Source organism: Nilaparvata lugens, chromosome 3 (genome assembly GCF_014356525.2).
Source record: "Nilaparvata lugens isolate BPH chromosome 3, ASM1435652v1, whole genome shotgun sequence".
NCBI lineage: Eukaryota > Metazoa > Arthropoda > Insecta > Hemiptera > Delphacidae > Nilaparvata > Nilaparvata lugens.
In genome coordinates, this window is record NC_052506.1 from 21,161,972 (window position 1) to 21,187,102 (window position 25,131).

The 25,131-nt window shown below is 34.6% G+C and overlaps 1 protein-coding gene across 1 annotated transcript in view; it reads left to right on the top strand.

Annotated features, from left to right (window-relative positions):
- The first annotated feature begins 99 nt into the window (after positions 1–99).
- Positions 100–25,131, top strand: part of LOC111043662 (uncharacterized protein C05D11.1) — a 40,377-nt gene continuing 15,345 nt past the window's right edge. The window contains exons 1-10 of the mRNA XM_039422736.1: positions 100–607; positions 2,652–2,792; positions 4,601–4,701; positions 7,452–7,661; positions 8,839–8,961; positions 10,538–10,692; positions 13,192–13,291; positions 14,940–15,215; positions 20,772–21,105; positions 23,571–23,818. Coding sequence (XP_039278670.1) covers positions 433–607; positions 2,652–2,792; positions 4,601–4,701; positions 7,452–7,661; positions 8,839–8,961; positions 10,538–10,692; positions 13,192–13,291; positions 14,940–15,215; positions 20,772–21,105; positions 23,571–23,818 — 1,863 coding nt within the window. The 5' untranslated portion in view covers positions 100–432. The remainder of the gene's footprint in view (positions 608–2,651; positions 2,793–4,600; positions 4,702–7,451; positions 7,662–8,838; positions 8,962–10,537; positions 10,693–13,191; positions 13,292–14,939; positions 15,216–20,771; positions 21,106–23,570; positions 23,819–25,131) is intronic.

A 25,131-nucleotide genomic window follows, 5' to 3' on the forward strand; every position in this document is an offset into this window, starting at 1 on the left:
AAAAGTTGATGGAAACTCATAAAATTATCAAAGAAAATAATTGAGATACTATTTGAAAAAAAAGTTGGTACACCTGTGCCCATATGTTGCTTCGTGCAAAATCACTTTCTGATTTCTGTTGACGATGGTGAGGTTTGTGTATTCCTTTCTTTCCAATTATTTCAAATTCTAAAGAAAATTTACTGTGATTGGATTTATTTACCTCTTTTTTTTATTTCTATACCTATCTCCCACACAGGCTACTTCATCTATAGCTATTTCTGAGTTATAATAAGTCACGTTTTGAATATCTCATAGGTGATTTGATTGCTTTTCAATCCCACTCAGTTCTTTCCTGTATTCACCGGTATCTATATTATTTTGTGTTTATAGGCCTAGTTTGAGAGCTTATAATAAAATAAATTTACAATAGTTATAAACAATTTTTCAACAATGGCTCCAACTGACAGTTCGTGCGCTGCATTTACAAAAGGGAACTTTGAACTTGTGTATTCCTTAAAAGCTGGAAATGATATTCCTGTCAACAAATACAAATCATCCAAGACTGGTTTGAATATAGTGATATCTGAAGTAGAAGGTCCAGTTGTGTACGGATTTTTTGTTCTTGGTAAGTATCTAATTTTCAATCTTGATATTTATATTGTTATTAATCAATGACACCACTTTCCAAATTTCGACTTTCATACTGGACAATATTCCAGCAATAAATTATTATAAAATGCTTAATTGGACTGTTAGAAAAACTTGAGAGATATGTCTTGGCACAGTCTTGGGGACAGTGGCATCTTGATATGAAGGCAGAAAGCAAGTGGTCCAACTGAGTGGTGCCACTTTAAAATCGAAAGCTGTATTATAGCATGAAGTACCACAAGGATCAGTTCTAGGCCCTCTGTTGTTTATTTTGCTTATAAAAATCTCCAGGAGCAGGCAGGTTGCAGTACTTTTTGCGGATGACACCACCTTGATATTCAGGAGTACCACCATAGAACAGGTGAGAGAAAGATCTACCAGTCTCATTGAGGAAGCCAAGCTATGGTTTCTTGTAAACAATTTAAAGCTCAATGAAAATAAAACGACCATCCTAGTTTGCTCATTGAAGAGGAAAACAGCTGCAGAAGAACCAGTGAAGTGCTAGGTTTCAGAATGGACGGAAGGTTGAGCTGGAACCATCGTTTCAACAGGAGTGCAGGAAACTTTCAAGAGTAGACTGTTATACCTCCTCAGAAACCTGGACAGCTGGGTGACCACACCAGCCTCATCATGGCTAACCATTCACTTTTTCAGAGCCAATTTAACTAGGGTTACTGCTGTGGGGTCATTCACCAGCCGTCCATGATGTTCTGCTCCTGCAGAAAAAAAACATGGGGGACATTATTTTATCCTTTTCAGACTTTATGAATCATTGCCGGTCTCTCTTCAAGAGTCTTGGAATCCTCACTGTGTACACCAGTATGTACTGGGCTCACTGATGTACATGAGGGAAAACGGGGATCTGCTTCAAAGAAGAGGTGATATACATGCGTACAATAGCAGACATGCTGCATCATTGGAGATACCTCGCAGCAGACTGGCTGGCACTTGCAACAGCTACCCAACACAGGCTATAAAATTCTTCAACAGGAGATACAAGGCAAACCAAACTCCAGGTTCTACACAACTGTGAAGAACAAACTTATTGAAGAACCACTCGTTAGGGGAGTTGAGGAAGGAGTCTCTTTTTTGCAGATCTAGCATCTCCACAACATGAATATTCATGTAGTTTTTTTTTAATGTAGGTTATGTAACAAACGTTTTTTTGACACTACATATCAGGAGACACCAGTCCTTGGCAACGACTTCAAGTATTCAAGCTTTGTAACAAAAAATAATAATATGTAGGGTATTAAGTTTGATAAAATGTTTATGTGATAAAAAATCTATGGTTTCATTCACATATTTTTATACGATTCTTAAACATTGGAAGACTTTAAATTCACCATTATAAAATGTTTGAAGGAAGTGATGAAAACCAAATTAACTCTATCCGAACTGTATGGTATAGTCTTAGTGGTCTGGAATTTACAACTTCAGCCTGCTAAGCTCTGCCTCGTATTGGAGTCAAATCCTGCCGGGGGGCTTGAACGTCCATGATTCAATGATTGATAATATATTATCATTACTTATATAAATGATATTCCATAATTATTATCAATATGGATGACAAGCATAAAGCGTGTGTGGACATCATCCGCAATTAAAAGTTCAAACCAATATCACATAAATTGAAAGAGTATCTAAATTCTCACTTTGGTTTTCTATATTGCTTATATCATGAAGTGCGTACTCAGACGATCAACTGTTTGATTGGTGTATATTGGTAGACGGAGTCTTGAACAACCTTTCTTCGTTTCAATGTAATAGTCGCAAACTAATCTATGTGATAAAGAAGCAACAATTTTGGCTGTAAATCTTGTTGGGATTGGCTGATAAATTATCAGTGTCTTCTGAAGTGGTTGCATTTTTTTCAAACGAAAGAGAATTGGCATGTAAGTCATAAACTAATTCATACTCCAGTGTTTTTAAAAACAATTTGTCAATTTATGATTATTTTCATATCAGTCGCTTTGATTTAGATGTGTACCTGTAGATTTGATTTATTCTTTAAATTTCAGCTACTGAGTCATTCGATGCCGATGGATTGCCACACACTTTGGAGCACCTCATTTTCCTGGGAAGTGAGGATTATCCCTATAAAGGAGTACTCGATATGCTGGCCAATCGATGTCTTGCATCAGGCACCAATGCCTGGACTGGTGAGTAAAATTATCTCATTAATAACATTTGATAACATCAAACTTTATTTCATCCCCTGCGCTTGATCCATCAGTTTATTTATAAAAAAATATTCAAGCCTGCATCATTTTCGTTTAAACAGAGATAAATCAGCTATTGGTTCAAACGAGGAATGAAACACAACATTAAATACATCCGTCAATCTCTTTATGTAATCGTAGTTAAGCGTTAGACTTGGATGGTGTATTATGGGTTCAAGTCAATGAATATGTTTTTTGACCTTTAAATGGAGTGAATTCAAGCTATGAAACTCTATGTACATTAACCAGTCGGTAATAGCTGCGTAAATTTTCTTGCTAGCACCCTTGTTTCGATCCTGACTGAGCAAAACATTAGGCTACTAATTTACTTAACATTCTTTCGAACTCATATTAAATCATTAATAAAAATTTAGAAGAGGATTTGGAGAGAAATGTTAAAATATTTGCCTGTTTTTCCTCTTTCATTATCATTTTAATGATAACTGATTTTTTACTGATGGATAAATAAATATACCACCCTTATTCACTTTACATGTGCTTAGCTTGGGATTGATGTAAGACAAATTGCACTGTAGATGAAAGATTCCTATTCTCCTGAAGGACTAATAATTCATTGAATAGATTATTGATCAAGGTTTTCCTCCCAGGTCTCATCTAATTGTCATCGTATTCAATGTGCACTTGAAATGATGAAGATTCAATTAGTTATGTAAGAGGTCATTAACCTACATGTATTTAGAGACCTTTGGTATCGTTCTTGACAATTATGTAAATGAACAAGCTTATTAACTCAATATTATTGATCTTTTCAACGTACTCCACAAAGTCAGATTCAAAACCAACACAGCAGCTTACCTGGATTTTGAGACAATCAATCAATAGTTTTATTCAATTCAACACAATGTACATAAAATAAATCAAAATACAAAAAAATCACAATCAAAAATAAATTGCTAATTAACTAATAAAAACAGGCTTCATAGTGGGGTGTGCTGAAAAGAAAGAAAGGAGGAAAAATACCTAGCCAACTAAGTATGGTTTCCCATGTAATAGGCTGGTAGAGGGTATAAAAGTAAGGAATGAAGGGTGAAGAGGAGAATAATAGGGAAAAAATTGGAGAAGGAAGGAAAAAAAGAGAAAAAATATGAGCAAAAATTGTAAGCGAGTCCACTTTCAAAAAAATATCTAAAAGAAACGACCTTGCAAACAGTAGTTTGAGCAGAAATCTCGAGACTCATATGTCGATATAGAAGAAAAGTTACTGTAGGTCCAGGTTTTCATTTCTAGTTTAATTTTCAATCCTAATCAATTGATCTTCCCTGACAAATAATAACCTTTTTCTAAAATCGCCCTAACTTATATAACGTTGCCTTGTATACAAGCTGTTATGCAATAAAATATGTAAATTCATTTTAGAGCAATAAATTTCTAATATGGAAGGATGTGCATTAGGTCATTTTCGTAATTTTTAATGTATACTTGACAACACAGATACACTTACAAGCTAATAAGCATTTGATTATTTGATAAAATGTCAGTTGAATAATCTTGTTTGATAAGTTGTCCGATGATGATCTAAACCCGCTGAATACAAATATTGCAATTGAATGCATAAAATGAAAATAATTTCACTTTCAGTATTCAGCATTGTTTAAACCCGTTGAATTATACTTTCACTATGTAGATGAATAATTGTACTAGGCTATGTGGATGAATTTCTTTTATATTTCCTTACAGACACCGGTATATTTTCAATGTGGATGATATTCTTGTATATTCCCTTTCAGACACCGACCACACTTGTTACACCGTGAAAACGGCAGGCAGCGACGGGTTCTTGGCACTACTTCCCATCTATGTGGATCATATATTGTATCCAACATTAACGGTAAGTTCTGCAAACATACAATCTAGCGCATTTTATATTATAGTTTGCAAATTGCTCACAGATGTATTGTGATTTCAATTTCAGAATAGTTTTCACATTTTTATAACAACAATAGCGATAACAAATAATAACAGTTGCTCTAACAGCAGTAAGAAACATTTCTTTCAATATCCTCCTTTTAGCCTCCTTTTCAATTGTTTATTCAAACAGTGTTCAGTTTGTTTGAATTTGTGAGGCTAAGCCAGTGGTGGTTTTACCAGGTAATTTTTTATATTTTTTTATTGGGCCGTCTAAACACATTTGCTAGTGTAATTTATGCCTAAATCTTTTGAAAAACTCGCATTGTAAAACAATAGGAATTCTGCAAATAATAGAAATGGTATTAATTGCCGAACTGTAATAAAATATTAGACACCATACAAAACGGCAAAACTATTCAACCTAAAGGCCTTTTCACACAGAGTTCGCAGACGTCGTCGACGTTTTTGAAAAAATAAATCGCTGACCATGCTGTCAAATGAGTTAATCCACACCGCACATCCAGGACGTCCCGGAAGTCGGCGACATTTTCTGAGAATCACTCGCTGAGCAATTTTTCACAAACGTCCGCGACGTCTGCAAAGTAGCATATACGCAGAAAACACTTTTGAACCACGTGCTCACCCATAGCCACCTCTAATACAGGTGGCTATGGCTCAGCTCCCTCTCATTTCCTATCATTGAGTGATATGTGGTTATTTGACTGAAACATCTGTGGATGGATGTTTATTATGTTGCTGGGCGGTGTGAAAAGGGCGCGTCGTGGACGCCAGCAAAGTCCACGACGTCTGCGACTCTGGTGTGGAAAGACCTTAAATAACAGTGAATTTTAGTGCTCAAAATGCTTGAAACGTGAGTTTTAATAAAAATAATAATGCCCCCTCCCCGTAACCCCCTTTCTTGGTGAAAGTAACCCCCTGGACCCCCCTGCTGTTGGACTACCGCCCCCTCTTACAACTATCTTAAGACCACCCCTGGCCGAAGCACTATTGGTCTCCTCGACTAAAACATCCATATAGTTTGACAAACTATTCAATTCAATTATGAATTTTGTGTTTCATTATTTTTCACTAATAAATTATAAGTTATAATAATAAAAATACTTTTTTGTGAAATATATCAACACTCGTTTTATAGTGGTGACATGTTTCGTGCTGGCGTCGTACATTTTCAAACGTGAGAATTGATATATCTCGCAAACAATTTTTTTATTATAACTTGAATTTTGTAATTATTAAACCCCTGAATTCATTGGACTCTCTTGTCATGTTTTGGAAAATTTAATTGTGTAAATGAATAATTTTTGTCAAACTATGCTCAATTTCTGCCATGAGAAAATTTACATCTGAAGTTGTTTCAAATTTCTATAAGATCCATCATCAAGATAATTATACAATCTCATAAGTTTTTCCATCATTGGAATAGGCCAATTGTAAGTGGGAATTACTCCAAAAACAATCGTCTCCATGATAATTTAGTAGTTTTCCTTTGCCTATTAACAATTTTAAAAGCACGCCTTGATAAATGAATTGAAACTTTTTTAGTGACCAGTTTGAAGATTCAGATTGGTTCCTTTTATTTTTTCTAGGCAACTATTCGCTAACACAGTTAAAAGAATAATTTATTTATAAATTCGGTCCTCATGTTTTGAGAATTTTCTACCAGAGGTGTTACCTTGTTTCTCCATTGTTACTTCGGTTTCCTGTGATTTGTGCTATGTGAACTGTGATCTACAAAATAATGATTCAATGAACGACTTGGTTATTACAACAATTCATGCATTGAAACTAGCTTCGGTTGGCTTTTCTGGTTTACTGTGTAGCAATTCAAACTAGCTTTTAAATCATCAAACTGTTCCAATAAACTATGACAATTTATACAATTCTAAATAAGTTAGGACAATTTCATGTTTCAATTCGTTTCAATCATTTTGAATATCCACTGCAGAAAAGGGGAGTTCTACTAGGACGAATCAAATGAGGCTGGCTTTAAAGCCTACATGAGCTCCAGACTAGTACTTGGGTACTGAGATGGATGAATAGAATAAAATTAATTTTTTATTTACAGATGGAAATTACTGAGATATTGCAATTATTCAAATGCTAATGAATTAATTATTATTATTAAACGAAAATCCAAATTAAATGCTGTAATTCACCCCGAAGACTTCTGCTACTGCAAATATTGACAACAGGGTAAACAGCTAGATGGAAATTCGATGAGCGCTACTATTCAAAAATTATTTGTCAACCCGGGAACCGAACCAAGTACCTCCTAATTGCCGGTCAGTAATGCTTACCTTTTTTCACCAAACTGACAATCTCTGGATAGCAGCGCTTACAAATTGTTTGTCAGCCCTTTCCCGGGCTGACAAATAATTTTTGAATAGTAGCGCTCATCGAATTTCCATCTAGCTGTTTACCCTGTTGTCAATATTTGCAGTAGCAGAAGTCTTCGGGGTGAATTACAGCATTTAATTTGGATTTTCGTTTAATAATAATAACTTTTTTATTTGTAGAAATGACAAAGTTTGGACAGCAATGTCCACTCTACCACTTACCCACGATTATGATGAGAGATGTCAAAATTGAGGTTTTGGTTAAAAAATTTGTTTTTTTTTCAATTACAGAACTCAGGGTTCATGAATCTTTATCTCATGTTGAGTGATGACTGGCAAAGAGGTTTTGGTTATATATTTTTTTCAATTGCAGGACTCTGGGTTCATGACCGAGGTGTACCACGTGACCAAGGAGGGCAAAGACGCGGGAGTGGTGTACTGTGAGGAGCAGGCGACCAACTACACGCCTGAGTCGATCGCTCACTATGAGGTGCTCGACAAGGCCTATCCGGGCGTCTGTGGTTATAAGGCCAACATTGGCGGTGACTGCAAGAACCTTAGAGAGTCCACCACTAATGAAAAGGTTTGATTATTCATGTAAAATGTGAAACAAGTGGATTTCAAACGTATTTCGGAATACGCAGACTCTAAGCGGTTAGTCACTAGGCTAGTTGCATATTGAGACGCGACGTGACGTGACGTGTCCTGAGTCTGCTTGATGAGTTTATTTTTAAAATTGATGCTATTCTTATTATATCTGTATTTGTACAGAAACAGTAAGGTACAGAGTAAGTATAAACTTGCGTATAAAATGCGTGTAATCGAATTGAACATATTATAATGTTCATATTGAGATGAAGCTAGCACGTGTAGACATTATAATATCATCATGTTATCGACTCATCCAGCAGACATGGGTCACATCGCGTCGCGCTCCAATATGCGACTAGCCTTGTTTTTATATACGAATATGAAGACGATAGATTTAGGAATTGTAAACTAAGCAGTAATTGGTAGTATTTATATCTCTGTTCAATTATTTATCTTGTCATTCTATTACTGTTAGTAATTGTTAGTTGTATTCTATTACAATCTGTTAGCTCACCACTATGTATTTTTGTTTTTCACTTGATAAGTTTATTTATTTATTCATTTATATTTTTCACAAAGAAGCACTGATTGGGAGAGAAAAACTAAGGATACTCCTTGAACTATTCTCTCCCAAATTTAGATAACATTTTATAAGTCCAAAATAGGGTTCCGTTATCTTGAGGTGCGTACAGACTTATACGCCACGATCATGTGCATTCCGCTTTTCATCAGCTGATGCTATTCTTATTATATCTGTATTTTTACAGAAACAGTTAGGTACAGAGTAAGTATAAACTTGCGTTCGATCGGATAATTGGTTGATAAACCTCAATTACATTTTTCATGGCGTTCAATGTGTTAGCGGTAGCCATAATTTGATCCTTAGGCCGGCCACTAACGACAAGACAAGTGTGTCAAACGTATGTGAACGGACATGTCTTCAAACAAAAAAGACATCCACGCGAAAGCTTTAAACGAAAAATAGCTCTTTGACAGCAGCTTCTTAACATAAAATAAACCACTGGAAAATTACAAATTATAATGGTTCGAAAATAGTTTAACCTTAAATAGAGCAGCTGAGACAAATAAACAACAAAAAATCGAAGATACAAATACCTAACCTCAACAAATTTCAAGATTTTCTTTCTTTTTTTTTTGCTATGTTCTAGGTCCGTGCATTCCATAAACAATTCTACAGGCCTGAAAATCTTACTCTGATAATTTGCGGCCAGGTGAAAGCGGAAGACGTGTTCAAATCGCTCGAAGCTTTTGAAAAGAAGGTTGAATCGAAAGTGAGTAAATTTAAACATGGAATGAATATTTATTGAAGAATTATTATCTATTGCAAATATTAGTATACTATTTTCTTGTGGTGATATAACCAAAGCTTTTTCAGGTAATTGTGCAATTGTGAATGTTTAATTCCCCCAATTCACTTGAATAATAGCTTAGTACACATTATATTCAATTGAAAAAAATTAACTCATATAGGATATTAGCAGAAAATTTCAATTGGTTTTCTCATCGCCACTCAATTCTAGTTTACCTTTTTTATTTAGACAAATATTACCGTTCATAAGTTCAAAACTGGATATAGTACATTGAATGATCAGACCAATTGAAACTACTTTAAAGGCCATTTCTGAAAACTTGACAAACAGCCATATTAAGAACATGATTTTCTTATTCCAATAATATTTCTCGTTTTCAAAAACTACTTATATGAAATAATCTTCAACGTTACTGACACTGAAATGGACATGTGAAACACATCTGAACTTGATGTGGAACCCTTTTAAAATTAGTTTTTAAAATCCATATTGGTAAGTGGTGAAAGGATTCCGAACAAAACTTTGAAAATTACTATGTTCATCCTTCTCAACTCGATTTTCTTTATAATAATATATAATTTTGGCAACTCCAACACAATTTTTAATTGCAGGACCTACCATTTCTGCACCATATTCATAGTGCACTTCAAATGTATGAATCATTTTTTGTCAATTAAAAATGCTTTTATTACATTCATTTTATATATTTCATTTTCAGTTTGTAAATAATCAATTAGGCTATTATGTATGATATACTTGAATTATAAATTTTATCATTTCCATAATTGATTCCTCACATCAAAAGCGTGATTCCTCACATCAAAAGAATATATAAAGTTCTGATTAACATAGGCCCGAAAATGCTTAGTTGGCAAGTTATACAGGATGGAAGATTTCGTCTGAATTACTGTGCCCCTGCTGTAACGAATCCCTACGGGTATTTGTTGGCTGTTAATTAAGATGTACAATTTAACGTACTTTATGTAAAATGAACTGAGAAATCGAATAAAACTGTTTTCAGACCTTTAGCTACAGTAATTTATAAGATATATTTGACGAAATACGTGAAACTTGGTCCCGAAAAACAAGTTTATTTAAGGTTTGAAGCAGATTTACTATGTTAAATGTACAATAAACACATAATTTTTATTTACAGAACTTGTAGAAAATTTAATTTCGAAGAAAAAGATGTAGAATAAATCTATAATAGACAAACGCTACCTTGAAAAAATAATCCTTAATTACATAAAAAACGCATGAAAAATAGAGAGCTTAACAGATTTTGTCTATTCATTCATACCATATTATAACAATTTGATTGTTATAGAAAATTATTGTAATTTAAATACAATTTATTATTTAAGGTCTTTTTGTCAAGTGATAATCAAGTTAACAAAGGTAATTTTTATTTAATTGTATACTGTTGTGTGTAGAAGTTGAATTTTATTATTTATTCTACTCCTGTTAGAGTTATTTATAATTATAAATTTAATTTATTTATTTTTTACCAACAATTTATATATTGTTGATTGACCAGGGGCCCCGAGGACCGTTCACCAGACCGTGGCAGAGTCCCGTTGAACCGTTGACAGAAAGCTTCGATGTAGAAAAGCTATATGCCAGCGACAGAGAGGACAACGGTCTTGTGTATGTCGGCGTTAGAGGTCCTTCCGTTGTCAAAGATCTTTATACGTAAGTATTATCAAACAGAAAATATAGCTTAAGAAGATATCACATTATATAGTGCGTTTAAGTTCCAAATTTCACGGTTAACTCAAGCTGTTAGTTCTAGTAGTATTGAATCCCACATTGCTTATGGCATTGAATTATGGGGGAGTACCTCGAAGCAAAACATTCAAAGAATTTTTGTTTTGCAAAAGTCCGAAATAAGATACCTGGAGGGGCTCAAATTTCCACAGACATGTCGGGAGTCTTTCAGTAGCCTAAGTATTTTAACTGTTCCATCATTGTACATTTTGAAATCAATATTACATGTGAAGGATAGGTTGAATTCATTCCAAGTTAACTCAGATATTCATGGCTATAACACTAGAGGAAGGAATAACATTTCAGTTGAGAGACATAGGCTGAGTGTATTTGAGAAAACACCTACTTATAGGGGACAAAAGTTTTTTGCGAAACTTCCGGCTGATTTGAGAAGTATTGTTGAAGAAAAACAATTCAAAAAGAAACTATATTCTTTTCTCAGTGAGAAGGCTTTCTATGAGGTTGACGAATTCTTGTTAGAGTGAAAAAAATTATCTAAATTTTGCAAATTTAATGAATTGTTAAATGTTATTAGAGTTTTATTTTAAGATTAATATTTTATGTTATTATGTTATTTATCTGTGACGTTTTTCAACTGTACTACATTGTTTTTGTTATACTTTTGTTGAGAATAAAATATTATTATTATTAAAGTACTTTTACTTTCCTTGCCCTATTACCATAGGTAAGGGAAGTATTGCTTTCCGAAAAAAATCAAGGTACCACAATTTCTAAATTTCTATACGTTTCAAGGTCCCCTGAGTCCAAAAATGTGGTTTTTGGGTATCGGTCTGTATGTGTGTGTGTGTGTGTGTGGTGTGTGTGTGTGTGTGTGTGTGTGTGTGTGTGTGTGTGTGTATGTGTATGAGTGTATGTGCGTCTGTGTACACGATATCTCATCTCCCAATTAACGGAATGACTTGAAATTGGGAACTTAAGGTCCTTACACTATAAGGATCCGACACGAACAATTTCGATCAAATGCAATTCAAGATGGCGGCTAAAATGGCAAAAATAGTGTCAAAAACAGGGGTTTTCGCGATTTTCTCGAAAACGGCTCCAACGATTTTGATCAAATTTTTACCTAATAGTCATTGATGAGCTCTATCAACTCCCACAAATCCCATATCTGTAAAAACTGCAGGAGCTCCGCTACATCTTTGAAAAGTTTGATTTTAGATTCCCAATTATCAGGCTTAAGATACAATTCAAACAAAAAATTTCAAGCGGAAAAGATTGAGCATAAAAATCTCTACAATTAATCTCTAGTAACTCTTTCACCTAAAAATGAAAATAAGCTGGAAATTCGAGAAAATGTGATTATTTAATTGCAAACTGTTGGCAACTGTTGATTCTATTTAATCATTCACTATGAAGAGATAGCATACTTCTTGTGTCAGCAGCGTTATTGTCCTGTCACGAGCTGGCTCAGATCTTTGAATAGTAGACTTGAGATGCAGGTGAACACTAGCGTCAGGTGATCGATTTTTATAACGGCAAGGAAAGTTGTGTGAGTGCGCCACACCAGATTTTTTGTTAAGCTATGTGACGCTGGTATTCTCTCATACTGTGCCGTTTTTACACTCTCACCCGGCCAAAACAGTAATAATAGACAGTGGTCGACAGTAATCTGCTTCAAATAACAAAAAATCGGCTTGAAATTTGTAACATTAACGATCTATACCATTGGATATCTTTTTATGCTATATTTTCTCTATGGTACTATTTTGTTTTATCATTATAATCTGTTCATGTAGCTTATTAATTTTGAGTTCCTTGCAGCCCTAACACATAAATATATGTGTTAACAACGTATGTTTCAAATTTTTGAAGCCAATATCTTTTTTCAATATCAGCATTATTATAATTAAGGATTTCATGAAAAATGTGAAAATTAAATACGTCAAGTTGATAGGGAACATGTTTCTGGTCTGCTTACTGTTATTAAAATTATATCTTTGAGCTCCAATTAGTAAATTTTATTTTTTCCATAACCTCAAGTATTATTAGTTTCCAAATCAATATTATTTACATACTAGCAGTTGAAAAGTATGTCTTAAAAATTAAAATTATGTATTTAATTTCTTTCTCAGCTTCAACGATTCCTGAATTTTCACACCTTTTCAAGTCGAGTAATTTTATTATCAGATTGAAAGTACTGGAGAGTAACTGAGTAGAGAAATCTTATAATTTTTCTATTAATTGGCAAATAGCTAATTAATTGAAGTTGTTCATTTTTATTCTGATGCTTTGATGAAGCAAATACTCAAATTCATCTTTTATTTTAGACGAAAATATCTCATTTAGAGCTTCCTGCCCTGCCGACTCGTCTGAAAAACGCTCGTTTGGGCTCGCCCTAAGAATTATTACTGTTTTCATTCCATTTTTGGAAATTATATTCAAACCTTATTTTTCTGCTTTCAGATTCAGAGCTCTCAACCTTCTTCTCAAGTACTTAACAGACACATCAGCTAGTCCTCTTGCAAAAGCTTTTGTTGAAATTGAAGATCCCTATGCAAGCGATGTAAGTACCATCTTTGAAATTGTGAACTTGGTTTATGATAATAAAAGTTTTAATAATTCATTCCATTTCACATTGTTAACTCAGTTGATAATTTGATATCTGCTATATAGACTAATTTGACTATATATAGACTTCTTTTTAAGAAGTGGTCAGATTACAGGGAATGCCTTAGTTTTCTCAAACAGATTGAGAGACAGAAATTTGGTTGTTCTTGCAAACCCTTCATGTGAAGCCTTCAAACGGTTTTACGATTACAGTGCTCCAAATTCCTTTAATAAGTTACCTCTACATATTACATCCACAGGCTCACTGATAACATTTTGAAGAAATTGAAGCACTTTTTATTCAATTTTGATTTTGATGAGATTGAGGAGTTCTTTTTCACATGAATTATTTTTTTACATTCTTTTGGGAATTTCTACTATTGCTTCCTAGGGTTCTAACAATTTTTCTGTCTCAGGATTTTTATTTATCTATTTTTTCATTAATATATTATGACTATAGTTCATATATTAATATAAAAATGTATATGTCCTCAAATTCTTCTTAATTTATTTTCCTAGGATTGTATTATACCTTTTGGTTTCTATAAATAACTTCTGTAATGTTCACTCCTTTCAATTCATTTTCTGTGAATAGACAAAGATTTTCTGTTAATTTTTTTTTGGAGGCTTCTGTCTCTTGCAAAGGTCAAATAGTTAATTTTCAGAGTAGGTAACTACAACTCAGCTAATAGCTTATGAAGTACCTTAGTCATAACTCTGACGCTACATAATGTTTTTGTTAGTTTTTAATTATTTTCATTTATATAAATAGAATTAGAAGATAATATTATATTATGTATTTTAGTTTTTATTTTTTCAAAATTATTGTACTGATTTGTTAAGTTCATTTACTTTTGTTTGTAAATTGTCAGTGTTATGAATAAATTTCAATTTCAATTTACAAATTAAATAGATACCTTTTGACCTATTGCAAATTTAATCACTTAACTTTTGCTGGACTCTGTTATTCTTGAACTAAACATTATTCTAATGAGTTCCAAGAAATTGAATTCATAGGATAAGAGAGAAATCTAGAAAAATCAATTGAAATAACCCAAAGACTTGAATAGACTTGAAAATTTGAAGCCGTGAAACCACAAGCACTATTCAATATTGTATATTGTCAGGCTACTTCAATTTCATAAAAACTACGGTATTGTATTTTATGTTGAAGCCTTTCTCTATGTGTAACATTCATTTTGTCTAGTATTTCAACTTTTCTTTTAGTGTTTATTATCTAAAATTATCAAAGCATTTCGAATAATATCAAGATATTTCCATTTATTTATTAGGTTAGCAAAAACAATACAAGGATCGGAAAAGAAAAAACAGACTATTTCCCAAAACTTCTTCAATTTTCTAATTTAGTTTTAAATTGTCCAAATATTATATATAGGTTATGTCCATTCCAATTTCTACACCAAATCACTATCTGAATTCAATTTAAAAGCAAAAACCTAACCTCCCTAGCATTTCCTTTTACCTTTGTAACATAATTGAAATAACCTTTTAGGATTATGTTCGTCTAATGTTGTAGACAAATTGAAATCTAGTCGATCTGATGAACTTTCTTCTTGGTATTGATTTTTTTTGTATTGTTGCAGGTATCCTACGCGTCGTTTGAGAATTCCGAGTCACTTTTGATGCTGACATTCGAATCGGTGCCGCTGAACAAACTGGGCCTGATCAAAGACAAGCTGAAGACTGTGATGCAGGCAATAGTGGCAGACAGCGAGCCCTACAAGTTCAATATGTCGAGGATGCTGACTGTCATCCGTCGCAAGAAGCTCGAATGTCTCAGCAGCTTCGAGAGCGCGCCGCACAAAACCATCGCTTACATGGCCATTGGCGATGCTCTCTACGGAAACACCAAGCAGGATGTCAGTATCCGAAGCAGTTACTACTAAAGCCGAAATAGTTACAACTAAAGCTGAAATAGTTACTACTAAAGCTGAAATAATTACTATTAAAGCTGAAATAGTCACTACTCAAGCCGAAATAGTTACTACTAAAGCTGAAATAGTTGATTCTAAAGCTGAATTAGTCACTACTAAAGCCGAAATAGTTACTACTAAAGCTGAAATAGTCACTACTAAAGTTACTACTAAATTCGCACACAACAGTGTCGGTGAATAATGAAAATATAATTCCCATAATGGTGTGATCACATTGAATGCGTATATATGCAAGTGCTCGCGACTTATGCACGAACCTGCATTAAAACAAAATTTGAAAAGTGCGTTTGAAACACATTGTGACTTGCACGTAGCTGCTCACACTGAACGCAATCAGCAAGTGCAAGTGTTCAGTGTGAATGTTCCTATTGCTCTTTCCAGAGTTTGTTTCTCATCTGCACGCTTGGTCGTGCATAACCAAGCTTGCATTTGCACATATTCGCATTCAATGTGATCACACCCCAAGTTCCAATTCAATTTATTTTATACACACATAAAAGTTTGATACAGAGATTAACAAAAAGAATACATGCAAACAACAACAACAATACACATTAAAACAAAATAAAGTGGTGCAAAAAAAGGGTGAAAGATTGAAGGGTTTTTCCAACTATGGATATCCATTTACTAGGAAAACCTTCAATCCTTGAGAAGGTGAAAAGGTATCAGGAAAAGTAAATAGACGGTAGATATAAAATGATTGGATGGGGGAAGAATAATAAGGGAAATGATGGAAAAAGAAACCGATAGGACCAGGTGTTAAAAAAATATTTGAAGGACTAGATGAATTACAAAGGATTGCAGAATAAGCAAGCACACAAGTCAGAAGAGTACACTTTGTGAAACATCTCATAGATAGAAGAAGTAATTGCATTTGATCCAGGTGTTAATATCCTGTTTTAGTTGACACTAATTCTAATTCTGTTTTAATTGGACTATTAGCATTCAGCCCGGTCGAGCGAGTATGAATAATCCCATTACAACTTATGAAAATTATATTGTCACTGTTGTGTGCGAATGCAGCAGTTGAGTTTGTGTTATAAGGGCAACACAGTTAGTTTTTGAAAAGTCCTAATTCATCCATAATTCCAAAAACTTTTAGTTTTTTTAGCGAATTTCTTACTTTACACTCAAAATTCTGCTATGGTTTGTTAAGTTTCTTTAATTATTTTTTGTCATAGTCATTTAACTTCAGCTGTTTTACATCCATGAAATGAAGCCGGTAAACAGCTGATTGTAGAACAAATAAACATATGATTCTCATTACAGCATACTATACTGTAATAAAATCATATGTTTTCTTTACAGTCGAGATTGTTTCCTAGTTCCGAATTAGGAATAGCAAAACTGGTACAAAAACTGCCTTTTAGCACTCCAGGTGGAAGTTTTGTCAACTACAATCAAGAAATTCCTGATTCGAAACTTGTAAACATAGTTATGTTTATAGAATGCATGTAGTAATGTTAGCACAAGCAGGTAATGTTTTCTGTTTCTCAATTGTTCTTTTCTAGATTATTATGACAAAAAATAGTGTAAGTTATTTGGACGTGAATGTCTTTTGCAGTGCTCGAATGAAATTCTGGACTCGGCTAACGCCTCGGCTAGAAACATCATTCTCGCCTGCAAAATGCCTGATATGATAAACCATATGTTTTCGTTGTCATTGATTCATTCATAAATATCAAATGTTGTTGATCCGTTACTAGTAGAAAGTCATGTTCAATTTTATTTGATTAAAGCTCTACAAATGAAGAGTTTACTTATTTCAATTTAATCAAATAAAATGCCGACAAAGAAAAAGACAAAAACGATTGAAAACCGTAACTACGAAGAAGATAAGATGGAATCACATATTGACAAGTTTCTCAAGCCAAAGGAATTATCTATCGACCCAGATTCGCCTACGGCAGAGAGAGAGTGGAAACATTGGAAAAAGACGTTCGAAAATTTCTTAGAAGGAACGACAACCAAAGACAAAATGAAAATATTGGTAAACTTCTTATCACCTGCTTTATACGAAATTGTGGAAAGCTATACTTCATATGAAGAAACTATATCCATGTTGGAAGATATGTTCGTTAAACCGAAGAACGAAATTTATGCACGATACTGCCTTGCTAATGCAAAACAACAAATAGGTGAGTCCATTGATCACTACTATTCTGTACTAAAAAGATTAAGCTTATCATGTAACTTCACTAGAGTGTCAGCCGAAGAAAACAAAAACGAGCATATTAGAGATGCTCTTGTTTCAGGGTTATGTTCTATTGAAATTAAGAGAAACTTTTTCAACAAGGAGATTTGAGTCTACAAGAAACCGTTTCCCAAGCACGTGTTCTTGAATCCGCAAAAACATATGCCGACTCCTTTAAAAGTACTTGTTATACAAACTCTGTTGAAGAAAATAAAAACATAAGCTTGAGTGAATCTTTCTCAGATGTTAATGCTGTAACCCAAAATCGACAGGCAATTGTAGAGAAATCCGTTCAATGCCAACGTTGCGGATATAAAAAACACTCAAATTCTCAAGAATGTCCTGCAATAGGAAAGACTTGTCATAAATGTTCCCGAATTGGACACTTTTCCCATGTGTGTAAAAGTAAAACGCTCAAAGAAAAACTAACTACGTCAACTATTACTGCAGCTGGTATAGCCAGTAATCTTTCTAAAGCTACAATTATTTTCGGTGAATGGAATAAATACACCAGCTCTTATTGATACCGGAAGTGTTGCCAGTTTTATTGATGAAAAATTTGCAAAAACAAATAAATTTAAAACTGCATCAGATTCTTGTTTTATAAGATTTGCATCTGTTCAACATAACACCGCTACAAAAGCATGTGTTTATAGCAATATTGTGTACAAAGGAAATGAATACAACAATATTAAACTCTTGGTATTAAAAGAATGCTGTTGCAATGTGATACTTGGTCACGATTTTTTGATGAATCACTCTACAATAAGTTTAGCATTCAATGGTAATAAACAGCCTCTTGTAATAGATAATAATTCTACAACCACACCACCCTTGAAAGATTGCCTCTTGGTGGAGGCCATGATAAAACCATGTTCCCTTTTCAATGACTTGACTCCCGATTGCCACCCAATAACTACCCGATCCAGAAGACACCCACAAGATGACTATGAATTCATGAAGAATGAGGTCAATCGCCTCCTTACGAAGGAATAATTGAGGAAAGCCAGTCCAGTTGGCGTGCCCAGCCTTTCATTGTAACCAATGGACAGAAGAAACGAATGGTCATAGACTATTCACAGACTATTAATAAATTCACAAATTTAGACGCATACCCTCTCCCATTGATCGAAGATCTTGTAAACACAATTGCCAAGTACAACTTTTTTAGTACTGTAGATTTCAAGTCAGCTTACCATCAAATACCGATTCTTGAGAATGAACGACATTACACTGCCTTTGAAGTAGGCCGAAAACTTTATCAGTTCAAACGAATACCATTCGGAGTAACCAATGGAGTAGCTGCCTTCCAACGTACAATAAACGGACTTATAGAAAGAGAGAATTTGAACGACTGCTTTGCCTATTTGGATGATGTTGTCATTTGCGGTTCAGATCAAGAAGAACATGACAGAAATCTTAAGAAATTTCAACAAGTAATTGAATTGTATGGCTTGACTATAAATGAAGAAAAATGTAAATTTTCAAAAAAATCATTGAAGTTCCTTGGGTATGAGATAAAACATGGAGAAATTAAACCTGACCCAGAACGCCTTGCACCACTCATGAACTTTCCACCCCCAAGAAATGCTAAAGAAATGAAACGACTCATGGGATTACTGGCTCATTACTCCCGATGGATTAAAAACTTTTCTCAAAACATTCACCCCCTTGTCCACATACAGAAATTCCCTCTATCTCAAGATCAGATGGAAACTTTGGAATTGTTGAAAAATGAAATTGCTTCCGCGGTACTGCTCTTTGTTGATGAAAATGTACCATTCATAATTGAGACAGATGCATCAGATTTTGCAATTGGTGCAACATTAACACAAAATTCTCGACCAGTAGCCTTTTTCTCACGAACTTTGTCCCAAAGTGAAACCAGGCATTCAGCTGTTGAGAAAGAAGCCTATGCCATTGTGGAGTCTATAAGAAAATGGAGACACTATTTACTACGAAAACAATTCACTTTGATCACTGACCAAAAATCAGTCACATTCATGTTTGGCACTCAACACAATAGAAAAATAAAAAATGAAAAGATACAAAGGTGGCGCCTAGAATTATCTGAATACAAATTCAACATAGTCTACAGACCTGGAAAAGAAAATGCACCAGCTGATGCACTCTCGTATATGTATTACAGCTGGTTGTTCAACATTGAACTCAGCTTTGGCAAAATACCATGATGAACTTTGTCACCCTGGTGTAACTCGTTTCTACCACTGGCTCAGAATGAAAAATCTCCCCTATACTGTAGATGATGTAAGGAAAATTTGCTCCAATTGTGCAATTTGCTCTGAAATAAAACCACAGTATATGAAGACAAAAGGAAATCTCATAAAGGCAACAAAACCTTTTGAACGAATTAATATGGACTTCAAAGGACCCGTACAATCAAAAACAAGAAATAAATACCTACTGGTGATGGTTGATGAGTACTCAAGATTCCCTTTTGTATTTCCTTGTCCAGACATGACTGCGAGAACAGTCATAAATTGCCTGGTCTCATTAATATCAATGTTTGGCCTTCCAAGCTATATTCACACAGACAGAGGAACATCCTTCATGTCAACTGAGTTGAAGAGCTTTCTTGGCTCAAAAGGGATAGCAACTAGTAGATCAACGCCTTACAATCCGAGAGGGAATGGTCAAGTAGAGCGATATAATGGAATTATATGGAAAGCAATAACACTAGCTCTAAGATCACGAGGACTTGATTCAAATCGATGGGAGGAAGTGTTGCCTGATGCACTTCACTCTATTCGATCTCTTTTGTGTACCACAACAAATTGCACCCCTCATGAACGAATGTTCCTCAACAAATGGACAGTCACTACCATCTTGGCTAATGAGCCCAGGACCAGTTTGGCTGAAGAAAATGAACCGAAATTCAAAGCAAGATTCATCAGTAGAAGAAGTTGAATTGATTGAGGCAAACCCAGAGTATGCTCACATTCGTCGCCCTGATGGACAAGAGTCCACTGTGTCGCTCCGTCATCTTGCCCCTAAGATAACACGAAAATCTAGCCGGGTAGAATGATATGATAAACCATATGTTTTCGTTGTCATTGATTCATTCATAAATATCAAATGTTGTTGATCCGTTACTAGTAGAAAGTCATGTTCAATTTTATTTGATTAAAGCTCTACAAATGAAGAGTTTACTTATTTCAATGCCCCTTCCCGTCCTTGTGACTTAAGATACTATTACAGTCTACTTGATACTCCACTTGATTTCAATTATCTGGCTTCCGTTAATCAGTATTTTGTTTGCGTGGCAGTTCGCGCAGCGTCTGAACGAGGTGGACGACTTGGTGCGCATGGAGCAGGAGGAGGCGGGCTGGTGGCTGCGCCTGGCGAGTGACTACTTGGTGGATGCGGCGCAGGTGGTGGTGCGCGCGCGCCCGAGCCAGGCGGAGCAGAAGCGCCTCGAGGACGAGGACGAGCGGCGAGTGAGTGAGCGAGTGCGCACGCTCGGCGACCACGGGTTAGCTAAGAACGACGAGCGCCTCATGAACGCCATCGACGAGAATGAGGTCTGTTTAATATTTAATATTTATAAAATAATATTAATGTTTATTAGTTCAATATTTCGAGAACTAGGTAAGCTGGTCAGCTAGAGTCTAATATAGTTTAATATTTAACATTGACAATATTATTTGAGGTTAATCCAGTTTAATAATTAAGATCGAAATGTAATTGGGTCTATTCATGGCCATCTATGGTTCATTCATAAGTCATGGTTTATTCCAACCATTTTTCAACTGTATTAGGAAGTTAATTTCAACGATTTTCAGCTGTTGAACTGTATAACTGTAGAATTTTTCAACTGAAACACAATAAAGGTTATCAAGAACTCTTTCATAGTGATAAAATAAAAGGGTACTCGCTAACTTTTGTTGTGTTTCAGTTGAAAAACTGTACAATTGAACAGTTTTACACCGCAACGTGATAGTAAAGAGGGTACTTGATCAATTTTATTCTGTTTTAAAAATTTCAGTAGCCCTAAAAAGACAAGTAAGTTTTTCAACTGTATTAGGAAGTAAGATTATTCTAACTCTTTCTCAACTGTATTCAAATTGATCACAATCTTTTATTTCAAGTTGATAGGCCTATTCATTATATTAAAATTGCGATCAAAGTTAGGTTGTCCTCTCGGAAAGATTCTCACCTCAAATGAAAGAAATTTGCTGCTTTGATATATCAAAATGTCGGATTTTATGAGATTGCAACTTTCTCATACATATAATACTTATGATGTTCTGTATAATATAGTTGAAAAAGAAAGCAGTCATTCTGTTAATTGATTTTTAAATCAATTAATCGTTAACTTAACCATACAATTTTTTGTTATTTTCAAGTTTAACTTCAAATTGTACCTTAAATGAACCACAAAATTCTTTCCGCCCTAGGCTACTGAAAAAAATATTTCTAATTGAGAAAACCCTTTATTCAACCCGTTCGCTGTAAATTTGTATTCAATTCATTTATTCATATACTGTATAATATATACCATTCAGGTAGAAACAAGAGCCCTTCGCCCAAAACTGTCTTACGCCTAAATTAAGAAAATACAGTCTAGTGGTTATGTAGAAATGATAACTTGTTCTAATTCCAGTGGTAAATTGTTCAATCACGTGACTAATGCAAAATATTCCCATGGAACGCCATTTCAAAATCGTTGGTTCAAGCTTTTGGCGCGCACTTATGAAGTTTATTTACACCAAAATGTGTCGTTTACTAGCTGCGTAAATGAACAAAGCCCTCCACATTCTATACTTATTACTCCTCCCCCACCAACCTCCTTATTTTCCTACTACACCACCCCCCACCAATCTACTTCTTTTTCACCACCTACTCCATCTTCCTCACCAAACTCCTCCTCCACTTCCTCCATCTCTCGCCATTTCAAATGCATTAAAAAGACTAAGGGCCAGTTGCTCGTACGTCTGTAAAATATGGACATTCACGCTGATTAATAAATCAGCATTAGTTTTACGGATTCATTTATGTTCCACAACGATCGATTAGTTTTTAATCCCGATTAAGTTTTCCAGTTAACTAACCAAGATTTTAACGGTTACACAATATGGCAGCACTGTAATTTAACCGACAGATGTTATTATTCTGAACAAATGGCACAAAATTGACGTTATGTTATTGAAGCGGTGACCATTCATCAGGCATGCGCCATAAAAATGTTGTGTCTGTCGCTAGTGTCAAGTGTTATCTGCAGACGAACCAGATCGAAAACTAACCTCAAAAATCAGAATCTAATTTTGAATGCTAATATCAGCTAGATACAGCTAGATCAGCTAGATCTCTATCTTATTAACGGATGAAATTCATTCATATATTTAGCTCATACTTTGAATTTTGTAGTTTTTTTACCAAAAACTAATTGGAAGACAGTTATCAGTAGGTACCTAATCGGCGTTAATTGGATTTAATTTCCCGTGAATGGCCTGTTGAAAATCTTTTACGTCGATTTGTTTAACCGTCGTTATTTTTCGATTTTTACCTTTGTGCAACCAAATTTTCTTCATTTCAACTAATCGTCGTTAAAATGGTGCCAACTAATCAGAATTAAATTTTTCACGCCGGTTAGTTTAATCGGCGTTATCGATTGAAATTTCTGTTTTGTGCAACCAAAATGGTTAGCGCTAATCTCAATTAAAGTATAGCATTTAATCGTGATTAAACGTTAGCCGACTATGGGTCACAGCTGTGCAACTGTGGGTATGAAATAGTAAAACCACAGATTTTATTAGGAGTAGAAAGACCGATTTCGGTTCATAAACATGTTAATCAGAGATTGACAATGATGTAACAACCGAAACCTGTCTTTCTTCTTTTAATAAAATCTTCGGTTTTGACAATTTCTTAGTCTATTTATTTAATATGAATAATTACCACCATATCAACTTCTCAACTACACTAAAAGTTTGAAATGTATCATTGTAATGAAGGATTTTTTATTTTCAACACAAAATTGATTATTATTTTATAATAAACATTATTGAATTAAATTATGTATATTATGCAATTAAACGTAATAGAATAACAACATAATTGAATATTGTGTATGCAGTTGATCGCGATGCTGGACTGCAGCAGTTTGTCGAAGAGTGACCGCCTGTACTTGCCGCTGGTGTTCGAGATGCTGGCCGAGAGTCCGGTGCTGCGCGATGGTGCCGTGGTGTCCCACGAGCAGGTGGTGGCCGAGCTGGAGAACGACACCGTCAGCCTCGCTTCGCACGTCGGCTTCGAGGGCGGCACCCGGTTCGAGTGCGGGCCCTATTCGCAGACCGCTTTCCTATCGCTACAGGTAAACTCTTGCTTATTTTTCTTCTCATTTCCTTTTTCCTTTTCTTGCTTCTAGGGGCAAGCCACATGAGGCTGGCTACTAACGACAGGACATACATGATGAACATGTGTGTACACACGTGGTGTCATCACAGCGAAAGGCTTCGAACAAACTTTCTAGAGGTTAATTTTTCTGTTTTTTCTTCACTACTCTATTCGAGGTTAAATCAAATCAAATCAATTACTTTTTATTGACCAAAAAAACAAAGCATTAAAATAAAACAGCTTACAATATCCATCCAAAAATTTCAGACAATTATTACATGTTAAACAAAATTTAGTAAGCTTTAAAACTAATAGACATTAAGAAAAAAACAGTTTTCGATGCAATAAAAGTACTACTTGCTGAATTATATAATATAATTCGCGTGCAAGTAGGAGCACAGCTTAAAAAAATTGTAATGCTTCATTCACACAACTTTCTTCCCAACAATAGCAATTAGTGCAATTTTTATTCAGTTTCTTTTTTAATTATTTATACCTAGAGAAAAAGTTAACCCAAAACAGTAAACAAGCTCTCAATTGAATCAGGCGTTTGTGATAGCAGCCACTTGGAAATTTGCTTTTTAAAAGAATGATAATTTTCAATTTGTCTAATATCAACGGGTAACTGATTGAAGAATCTTGTCCCTACAAACACAAATGGTTTTTGAAAACAGGTATTATAGGATTTTGGGAGTTTCAACATTGTTAGTCATTCCTCTTGTTCTGTATACTGAATCACCCTCACCCATCTGATCACCACAATTACCTGACATCCTGAAAAACAATGAAAGAACTTTAAATATATAAATGTATCGTAATGGAATTATTTCCGTATCATTAAAATTTGTAATTTTTCAATGGCTTATTTATTATTGGTTGTTTATTTTATGCTTCTGTAAAACAGCTGCTTCTTGTTGAAAGCCTCTCTGTGATGACGAAAGATTCATGATGAACGTGTGTCTGTGCATGTACTTGTGTGTACCCATGTTCGTTAGTGGCCAGCCTGAGGCGTTTTTCATAAGAAATAAGAATAAAGACGAAGCTACATGAGGCGTTTTTGAAACGAGTCGGCAGGGCAGGAAGCTCTCCTATTGGCTGATTGAGTTGGCGTTCGGGAATCAGCTGATAATTGAGAATCAGCCAATTGGAGAGCTTCCTGCCTGCCGACTCGTTTCAAAAACGCCTCATGTAGCTTCGTCCTTATTCTTATTTCTTATGAAAAACGCTTAAAAATTCTTATTAGAATTCCTTCTCTTTCAACTACCTATTCTTCTTCTACCTGTTCTTTCA